Below are 11,125 nucleotides of genomic sequence, written 5' to 3' on the forward strand. Positions count from 1 at the left end.
GGAGTGGTGTCATGGTCATACCAGATTCAATATAATTTTTTGTTAAGTTCAATATAACCAGAACTTTGTGCATAGCCTCGAGCTTTCAGAGCTACATAGTGAAGAGCATTAATCACCCCCCCAAATGCATTAATCCACCCAAAATGTCATCTTGTACTGCTGGTCCTAGCAAATAGCGGCTGTCCTTGATATGTCTATGCTACATAATGCAATGTAGTACAGCAGTACCAAGCTGGATAAATGACATGTGAGTAAACCAATCTTCAGGGAGCACCATGCTGCCGTGGCTAAGGCTGTGGGTACCTGAGCCACGGAGAGCTAGTTCGGGTATTTGTGCACTGCCTAATACGGTGTAACATGGATACATCCACAGCTTCCATGCAAAAGTGGAAAGTTAAGTACTATTTTAATACCAGGCATATTACAAATTTTAATGCACTTGCATACTAAACATCTAAATAGAACTTACTAGTACTCTGAAATAAGTCTTATGTGTTTATTTTCTAGGTCCTGTCATAGGTGAAGCTCTGAATAACTTCATTCTCATTCTTAAGACATGTCTTCAGCCGAACAAAGATCCCCAGATGCGGTTAAAACTTTTCACTGTTTTGTCACAGTTGCTCCAGAAAGCAAGTGAAACTGTCAATTCTCAGGGGTAAGTAGAGTTGTATTTTCACACAGCTATTTGAACACTATAGTGGCATTAAAAAGTAATGACCATGGTAGTTATTTAACCCCTATAATTGTGTCCATGTTAGCATGTCTGGGAGAAGAAGGACTTTCCCACCATCTTCTACAGCATATTTTTCTTGCTGTATTTTTTAACAATGCTTAGAAGGCTGGAGTGTAATAATTTAAAAAAATATATAAATAAATTGAAGTCTGGACTTCCTCCATTGTAGTCTTCCTACCTCTGCCACTATGGAGAATTAAAAGGGATGTCATGCAGATCTGGATGCATTTAGTTTTCAAAAACTAAAGAGCTATAGTTGAAAAGAATATGTTTGAAAGCTAAAGTGGGGATTCGTAGGAAAGAAATACTGGGGTGAGGGGGTTAGTTGGGTTTTTTTGTGAGGTTGTTTTTTTTTCTTTTTCTCCCACCCAGCTCCTTAAACTTTGCCTGTAGTCATTGTAAGAAAAGAATAAAATGCCCCCAAAAATAGGCATTTAAAAATGCCCATGATAGCATGGTGTTTAAAATGCGTTAAACTAAATATTTGATAAGGAATTATTATTACCCTCAGTGACTGATGATGGAAATCTGCTGTTGCCTGGCACTATTTATGCATTGGAAGTACAATCTAAGTATAATTTACAGTGCTTATAAAACCCCTCCATTTATAACAATGCTAACAGTGAGGCTCTTTGGTCGTTATTAATTTAGCCCTACTAGTAGTGCAAACACTTCTGCAAAGTTGTCCTGAATACATAAACCATGTCTGCTCTGCTTTTCCCAGTGCCTGGTGCACTGTAAATGTATTCTGATGCTTTTTTTTTTTTTCCCCATTTTTAACTCAATCATAGTAAGCATTCTTCCCAAAATTACTTCGATAGCAATGATCATTTATACTTAAAAGTTTTTTCATTATTCTGATGAGAAAATTGGCACTCAGTGGGCATCCTGGTATGTTGAACATTCATTCAGGTTCCTTGAGACCATGTTTATATGAATGTAGATGTATTTTTACCATTCTTAGATATAATTAGTATATTCATGGCCTGCATCCTATAATGTAGGAAGAGGAGGAACACTGGCGTTCCCAGTCAGTGGGGGATTCCAGGTAAGCTGAAGAATCTCTGCTAACGCATCCCTTAATAGATTTTGAGCTAGCGTGCTTAAGGAGGAATATAACGAAGCTGTCCTTTTTTAACTGAAAGCTTTTGTGCCAGGTGTGCTGTAATCTCTTTCCATATTTTCAGGATCCAATATTAAGATCCCTATCCATATGAAAAATCTCTTTGTAGTCAGTGGATTGCTTATTTAAATAATCATGTAACTGAGTGGTAGTTACAAGATAATCTAGATATGCAAGAATCTTTCTAAAAGAAAAAACTATTTTAACTGTTCCAGTTAAACAGTCAAGAAGCCAACGGAGCCAAGAAATGTCATCTCATGTGTTCTGTGATGCCCTGAACACAACAACAATAATGCTTATTAAGTGTGTAATAACATATTTCAGCCTAAAAATGGGATAATGTGACTCTCTCCTATCTATTTATTTTCTGTTATGGCCTAATTTTACTGTCCTTTATTTACTGCAGAGTGCATTATTAGCTCCCATTCATTTACCATACAATCACACTTACTATTTTGTTTTTAAAACAATAAATATGTTCATTCTTTCAAAGTATTTAGTCAAATTCAGACCTGGTCAACAAGTTAGTCTCACTGACATTTCTTCTCTATACATTTTCAGTTATCTGGTCTCCTGCTCTTCCTTCTCAAGGAATAGCATTACAGATTACAGCAGAATAGAATTTGAGGAATTGAGTTAAATTCTGTGTTCTGCCTTTCATTTGTGATCTGCAGAAATCCTGATTTGCAATGTTCCTGTCTAGGGTGGCTAGGAGGTAGGAGGGACTTCTCCGTTAACACATACCCTTCTTCATTCTTTGCTTCTCACCTGTACAGTAGGACTGGTGGCACTTCTCTATCTGAAAGTCTCTGAAGTGCTCACGTGAATTAGATCATGTAGCTGCTAGAGAGAGGTGATCAGTGCAGGACCACATGGAGAACATCATCAAAGAATAAACTTTTGTTTTGGGACTAGTCACAGTAAATAGAATGAATAAAAAATCTTTCATCTGCAACCCAGTCATTTGTATAAATAATGGAGCCAACAAGGGATAAAAAGAAAGCCAACCAATGAGCTGTCAGCTTTACTAAGATTCCCAGGAAAGGGAAATTACCAGTGTGGAAAAAAATAGAAGAATATGTTTCAAAGTAATACTCTCAGCAAGTATAGCCACACATCACACCGACTCTCCACAGATAGCAATGATGGAAGTTGTTTTGCTCAGGGCAGTGTGAGTGAATGGCCTTTTGTCAAGATTAGATACATTCAATGAGGTTAATAGACCTGTTTGTACGAAGAACACCCCTGGCTAAGGATGGCCCAGTCTAACTCGTAATGAGGTTCTCTGTCCTCCGAGAACAAGAGCAGTGCAATGAATTTTACCAGTAGGTTTATCTTCAGAAACTAAAAAGTAGTAGAGGGAGTTAAATGACTCTGAATTCTTGATCCTACTTACCATTGTAACAGCCAATGCTTTGATGTACGAAGTAGCATGCAAAGTTTTTGTGTTTGAAGAATTGTTTGCAAAACATTTTTGGAGGTTTTGATTTGTAAAAGTAAATCCAGTTTTGTTTCAGATTGCCTGGATTTAGGATGTTAAGTTTGGAAAAAACAAAAGCAAGCACACAAAAAAACCAAAACAAAACAATCCACAAATATAGGAAGCCAAGTGCAGCAGTGCCATGAAAGCAGAAAAGGAGCCAATCCAGAAGGAAAAGTGTATAAAAAATAATTAACATGGAATTAACGTTTAAGTATGTAAGTCCATGAAATGGGCATAGCAATTTTAATGTAAACCCAAGGTCTGCTTTTTATATTTGCATAAGAGTTAGGTATTATTGTATATACAGATCACATTTCAGTTATTTCAAATCCAGTTGAGAATAAAGTCTCAGCTCTGTAAATACAAATAGCACAGGGTATGCTCTTTCATGGAAATTACCCACTTTTAGAATTAAGTTACATAGATTTACAACAGTAAGATCTGAAAATGGAAAGAGGGAGAATTTAATTACGTCAGCAACAGCAAAAAACACATCTTAATGGTAATGAGAGATAGTGTAGTGAAGAAGTAATAAGTTCTGGTTACACAATCAAATTCACTGCTGGCAGTAATTTGTTTAGCTCCTGAAAAACATTCTAACAGAGATAGTTTTCTTCCCTCGGAAGGTTTTCAGTTATTATACTAAACACAGTTGTGTGATCATCTAATTTTGTTTGAGTCTGACATGATTGAGTCAGATAATTGCCAGATATTGCTTTACTGATGCGATTTCAAGGCACTAGAACAAATATTCTCACAAATAGCATAGCATTATGGTTAACATAATGCTGATGGAATTTACCTTTGTGTTTTGACAGAGTGTTTTTTCTTCGCCATTTAACAGAGGGCTTTACTGAAAACAGAAGCAGCTACTGATCAGATAGCACAAGGCTTTTTTTAACTTTGGAGCTAAAAGGAAATTCTGGCAACCTATTGAATAGAAAATTATTAATTCTCAAAAATGCATTTAAAATAATAAATCTAAAGGTTTTTGACAAATTTAGGTGTGTCTAATGGGATGTCAGATTTCTTGTTATTACTGAAGCGTAAGTGCCATCTGCTGGACAGGAAGCAAGAATGGATCTCTGACTTTCTCGGGCACAGAGACACAGAGTGCTCCCTTGGCAAGGGGCTAAGCAGCAGCCGGGGTGTATCTATTTTCATCATGTTGGAGGGAGAGATTTTCAGTTTTATGTGTGTGCAGTAGATCATTGAGGCCTGGCAGGCTAGCTGCTCATACGTTAGTCAGATTACACCTGGATGACAAGGTCTAACTGCAGTGGGTAAAGGGTAGTTACAGGAAAGATGTAGATACGCTTTACATTTTTTATTACACTGATACAGTATTACTATGGAATTTTTGTTGCTGGATTATCATTGCTGGATGATTTTGTTTTGTTGTTAGGTTTTTGGGTTTCGGGGGTTTTTTAAAAGCACTTAGTGATAATTGTTTGTTGTTAACATCTACCCATTATGTTCTGTTCCCTCGGTGGTTTGGCACATCTCTGTAGGAGCCACTTACTCATCCTGGAAGCGTTGGACTTTTAGCAAAAAGTCAACAACAGCTTCTTCCCTTTCTGCCAAGCACCAGGGGGGTGGTGTGCTGTTTTGCACGCAGGTGGCCACAGTCCAGGTCTCTGGGAAGTCTGAATAGAGCAGGACACAAGTCAAGGTAGATTTAGCCTGTCACTTGTCCATCTGTTTCGCATGCTGCCAGCAGCTTTTTAAGGCAGAGAGGCACAGTGAATAGCCTAAGCCTAAGTTACCTAGTCACAGCCAGGCACAAGTCTCTGATGCAGCAAAGTCTGCTTTAACTTGTGTGTAAGATCTGTATCTTTTCTCTTAATTAAAACTTGTTTGAGCTGGAATTAAATGGGTGTGAGGGAATAATGCCTATTGCAATTGATGACTTTCACAGCAACTTTTAGCATTGTAATAGTCCATTCAATAGAGGAGGAGGAAGAAGCATCAGCAAAAATATCACAGATTTGTGTGTTTATAATGAAAACAAACTAGTATTGGGACTGGCACCATCAGAAAATCCTACAGACCTCTCATCCTTGAGAGACGCATTTCTGAGCCAAGGGAAAGTTGAAGTATTCTGTGCAGACTCCCTGCAGTATCAGTAGTTCAGGTCTCATCAATAGCATTCATACTTTTCACATTATAAATACTTTTCACTGGACAGTCTCAAAGGGCCTTACAAATACTAATGAATCCTCACAGCGTTCATATGGGGTGTTATCTCCACTTCACAGACGGAGAAAATGAGACAGAGAGAAGTAGTTTACCAAGATAACACAGTGAGTCATGGGCATCGTCTGAAGTGGGAGAAAGTCTAGCCTCCCCTTTCCATGAATGTTAGGTATTTGTTTAAATATTATCTAGAAAAATTAAGTTATGAAAAGCTTATCACACACATTATAATCACATTGGCTTACAAGATTTTTTTTTTACAGTCTTTTTTTGTTTTTTCTGCCTATGCTGCTGTGACAGAAAACTCTCTTCTACATCCTGTCAGTCTTTTAATCACTTTCTTATGAACCTGTATTTTTCTTTCTTATTTTTGGCTTCAGGCTGTTCCCTAGCTACCTTGAGACTGTGATAAAAGACATACTGGCTCCTAATCTGCAATGGCATGCTGGAAGAACAGCAGCTGCCATCCGCACTACAGCTGTATCATGCCTTTGGGCTCTTATTCACTGTGAAATGCTTTCACCAAAAGAGGTAAATTCTCCCTTTCTCATCAAATGTATTTTGAAATCTTAGGCAGGAAGACAAAATAAATGCAAGGGGCGGAAAAAAAAATAATAAATCCTTATTGTAAGTAGTATTTTCAGGTGGATATAGAGTTTTCATAATAAAATTCATTAACTGTAATTTAGTATTAATAATTGAATAAATCAGTAGCAGAGGGACGATGATATCCTGATAAGAGAGCTGAGGGCAGCAATATGGTGAGCTGTAGAGCTCACCATTGTCAAATTTTGTAGATCCTTGTTCTAGCATAACATCAGTTCTGGAACAGAAAATACTAACCACTATTAGCGCAACAACTTGGGTAGTTGACATTATTGGACCCCTAGCCAGCGCCTGTGCAGCAGCACTGCAGCTAGCCAGGACATGCTTTTGTGTAATGTGGCAAAGACAAGTTGTCTGGTTGCCTTGGAGCCAACAGGCCCATTTAGAAAAAAATCCTGAAAGATTCCTGGAAAGGGCAGGAGGGCTTGAGAAGGAACTGGAAGGGTATCTGTAAAAACTGAAGTAGAGAGCTGACAAGGAGGAGAAATGTTACCTGCCATAGTGATTAAGGATTAATTGAAGCTGAGGGGGTTTTTGAAGCTGCTTTGCTAAGAAAAATGGCATTTGGAAATGATGCACTGCAAATATGTTAAATATAAGGGCATTTTAAAAAATAAATGGAATTAAAATGTTATTAAATGTTTATAGGTTTTTTGTCTTTGTAACAGACTTTAATTGAACAAAGTGCATAAATTCATGTAACTGGTTGATTTCATATACACCAAAACATTCATTTCAGAGTACTGTGCTAGTTAATTTTTTTTTTCCAAATCAGTGCCTTAACGCCTTTTTGCATTAACGTATATGAAATGTACATATTAAAGTAAAATTATGAAACTCATTAAAACATTGTATTACAACCCTTTCTTTAAAAGCTTCCTTTTAGAATAAGAGCACCATCTACTGGTACATCCACATAATCCTCATCTCCAAATTAAAGTTTTGAAAAGCCTTTAAACTTACTTGCCTTTTTATTTTTAAAAGTTATATAAAACTCATCTGCATATATACTGAGCATTCATGAACTGGACTATCAACTGGTGGATTTTCATTTCCCAAGTTTGCTTAGAGGTGAAATAGAGCTGTGTAACTTCAAGATTTTTAGGTTAACTTTTATAGTTAACTTTTTAAATTAAGCGAGCCAGTATCGATCAGACCTAATGGTAACTGATGTAACTCGTCAGCATGTTGTTTTAGAGTGACTGAAAAGCTGTGGTTTTTTAATGCTTTTCCTGTTAATTGTAGATCTTAAAAGTCAAAGATGGGCTAATGCCCCAAATCATTGCCGCTATGGATGAAGATTCTAAAATTACTCGACTGATGGCGTGTCGTATTGTCGGTGTTTTTTTCAAAGTCTGTGGGAGGCAGTTTGATGAAGATGAATTTACCAACACTTACACAGGTAAGTGTAAAAGTTTAATTCTGTTTTAATCGAGATCTGCCTTGAAGAATTACAGTTGCTTTTTTATCTGAAGTATCATGGTTAGCATAGCTTAGTTTTTAAGGAAGAAAAGCATCGTGCTGGAGCAGTAGACAGATACACTGTGTGGCTTTAGGATTCGCTGTGCAGGCTGTCCACCTCACCTGTGGATTCACTGCAGCTGGCAGCAATAAAAGCATTAATACAGGCTAGGGAATGACAAAAACTGTTCTATGTCACTATGTCATCTGGCTTTAATCCCATGTAAAGAGCAAAAAGCCTTTAAACAGTTTGAGGTGAAAATAGGGGCAGATTTTATGTAGACTCATTTTCTCAGATATTCTTATTTCACTCCCATTCACATATTCTAATGCTATTTCTGTGTTTTCTTATCTGGTATTTTAACTATTTGGGTAGTTCTCCCCCAGAGTAATTTTATAGATATTAAGGAACTGGAAAAAGTAAAGGCCTGCACAAAATCATACCATTAGCAGCATTTTTGTGTCTGAGAGGCAATTTAATATCTTAATCCTGTGGAAACTAAGAGATGGTCTTAAACTGGTAAGTGAGACTGCTTAAAGTCTGTAAAGTACACATACACGTTTTAGAAAATCAAGGTGTCAAACACCTGAGTAGGTGGTGTTGAGTATGACTCCAACAGCACTTACTCTTGCAAGGCCTTTCTGTAGTAGCTTTTTAACTGCAGTATTTCATTTCACTGAGGTGCTGTATTGCAGGCAAGCTAATGTCCTCTTGAAGTGCCCTCGCTCCCGGTTGAGCAGAACTGAGCAGAAGTCTTCCCAACGTTATTACGCATTAGACCACCAGATGGAACTTCACTCAATAGTACTGTCTTTGCAAGGCTTGCCAGTATTTCATCTGCATTGCTTCCTATATGAAATAATGTTCTAACTATAGTGAAAGCAGGACAGTAATGCATTATATAATGGTAGTCACATTTGTTCTCCCTGCTGTGCTTCAGAGTGCCAAGAGCAAGCCATTTCATTGTACCATAAATAGATCTGAATAGGTAGTGGGTTGGGTTTTTTATCTAAAAAAAAAAAGGAGGAAGAAGAAAACCCTAATCTAGACTGCTGTAATGTCAAATAGAGCTATTGTCTTTAATGCTTCTCAGGATGATGTTTAAGTGCTAAACAATGAATTGGGAGAAGTACAGTTTATGCTATGTAACAGGATTTATGTTCTCAGAGCTATATACGAATAAAGCGGACTTTCCCAAACTCAGCATCTTCACAACTGATACTTTTTCTTACATGGCACAGTAGAAATCTAACAACAATTTTTATTTTATAGAAATACAACATCAGACAGTTGTCAAAGTATATCTTTGCATTTTGCATATTCAAATAGTTTGCGATGCAGTAATTCACTGAAACAGTAATACCTGATAGAAATACTGTGCTCTATAGAGCATAAAAATACTTAAACTCTGTATTTCTGTAATACATTAATAGACATTCATAATACCTTGTTAGGAAGAGTCCTAGAGAATGTTCAACTAACCTAAATAATTTTATACATTTATTCTAATGTTTTTGGCAACATAATCCAATAACAATGCACTGCGTCCTTTTAGGAACAATGTACTACGTGTATTTGCAATGTTCAAAAGACAGACATATGTCAATAATGCAACAATAATTTCGGTGATGACAAAATACATTTGTTTTTAGAAGTGCAAAAGATAACTTTGCTGTTCACGGTGCTGTTTGGTTATGTATATGATCCTTTTCAGAAGTTTTAAAGCGTCTGGATGATGCTTCATGTGATGTACGACTGGCAGCTGCTCACACCCTAGCTAATTGGTTTAAATGCTTAAAGGACAGTGATGTGAAATCTGCAATGGAAAGTCATGTTGAGTTTCTGTACCAAGAACTGTTGATACATCTTGATGACCCAGATCAAAATACACAAAATGCAGTCCTAGGTAAGATTTTCAGTCATATGTATTTTGAATAGTGCTTTTAAAATCATGTTTTCAAGTGTTACATGAAAGTAACGTGTACAACTAGAGGCTAATCTGAACAGGCTGGAAGCTTTCCTTTGGATTTCAGTGAGCATGAGCTCAGGCCTTTTACCTGTATGCAGAATGTAATGTTTTATCTAGCATTCACCAGCAGGGGAATATCGGTGCATCTGATGTATCGGAGACTTTATAGATGGTAAACAGGATACGGAGCATAGACACTAGCCATTGCAGGATGTGACTATATCCTAGCTGGCTAGATGGATTCTTTGGAACTTATTAGTGTATCTCTCTGTGTTCAGGCATGTAAATGTCAAAATACAGACCTCAGCAAATGAGGGAGGAATCGGGTTGTCGTGACTGCACAAATTCTAAAAGAAAAACTTCTAGGTTATTCTTCAGCTACTTTGAGGGATCTTGGATAGAGAAACGCAGAGCAGCTAATGATTTATAAAACACATTTTTGTTTTACAGAAGTTTTAAAAGAAGGAAGCATTTTATATCCAGAACTGCTTGTGAGAGAAATTGAAGGGATCATACATAAGCATCGAACACCAGTCTACTGTAATCAACTACTACGTCACATTCAGTCAGCCAAAGAATCAGCTTTATGAATCAATGCTGAAATTCTTTTTAGTGAACTGTATATGAAATCTGTATGATCTGGATTACTTTCATATCTTCGTTTGCTTAAGAAAGGCCGTAATTGTTTTTTCTTTGTAAGTTCACTATTAGCTCATTTAAAAGTCAAATTGGCACAATTCTATGTTCTTTGCCATTTGAAGAGCCCTTTGTATTTGCTAGCAATAAAACAATGTTTTCATTCACTTTGCATTGGAAGTTTTTCAGATACAAGGTTTAAAGGAGGAATGTTTTTCTGGAATTTGACACTATTTATAATTGAGAAAGATAATTTATTTGACAAAGTAGTAGTCTACCATCAAAGTTGTTAATGTAATTCAGCAGGGACTCAGTCTTTCAAGGGGCATTTAAAACTCTGGATAATAATAATTCAGACTTGCAGAGTCAGGTCTGTGAGAATCATTTTTATCAGGAAAAAAACCAACAAGCCAAACTTCGCTTGCATAATGCAGCAAAAATTTTATAAGGTTTTGAGTACTCATACTCATTATGCTGGTATAATAGGGACATTTTCTGAGTAGGTGTCACTAAAGGAATAGTTTTTCTTGGCATTGTATTACATTTGATGACTGAGAATAAAGCTAACCTTTTTTAAATTAAGGTTTATACATGGGAGGAAATGTGCTGTTTTGTCATTTAGATTAACAGTATTTATATTTTTGTATTAAATGTATCACATCTGCAGTTTTTATGTTTATACCGTTGTGCCTTGGAAAGCAAGCAACATTTGTTTGCCTATTACTTTGAAATTAAATTCTCCAATATTAGGTTAAAGCTTGCTTTATTTTTTTTTAAAGACCTTTGTAATGTGTAAGTTTTAGTGTTGCCTTATATTCTAAGCTATGTAATGAAGTGAGCTCCTAGATTCTTGTCTAAGTCATTGTGGGGTAGTGTATATTTATTGCACACACAAATCATGGAAAATTAGGATCCTT

The 11,125-nt window shown here is 36.6% G+C and overlaps 1 protein-coding gene across 1 annotated transcript in view; it reads left to right on the forward strand.

Moving 5' to 3' along the window:
• Window positions 1–10,162, forward strand: part of HEATR2 (HEAT repeat containing 2) — a gene marked incomplete at its 5' end in the record, with an annotated part of 29,440 nt that extends 19,278 nt beyond the window's left edge. The window contains 5 exons of the mRNA XM_010292157.1: window positions 508–655; window positions 5,916–6,066; window positions 7,387–7,543; window positions 9,318–9,509; window positions 10,023–10,162. Of these exons, the coding sequence (XP_010290459.1) occupies window positions 508–655; window positions 5,916–6,066; window positions 7,387–7,543; window positions 9,318–9,509; window positions 10,023–10,162 (788 nt within the window). The remainder of the gene's footprint in view (window positions 1–507; window positions 656–5,915; window positions 6,067–7,386; window positions 7,544–9,317; window positions 9,510–10,022) is intronic.
• Between the last annotated feature and the right edge of the window lie 963 nt (window positions 10,163–11,125).

The sequence above is a fragment of the Phaethon lepturus genome, unplaced genomic scaffold, assembly GCF_000687285.1.
Source record: "Phaethon lepturus isolate BGI_N335 unplaced genomic scaffold, ASM68728v1 scaffold7668, whole genome shotgun sequence".
Classification (NCBI taxonomy): Eukaryota; Metazoa; Chordata; class Aves; order Phaethontiformes; family Phaethontidae; genus Phaethon; species Phaethon lepturus.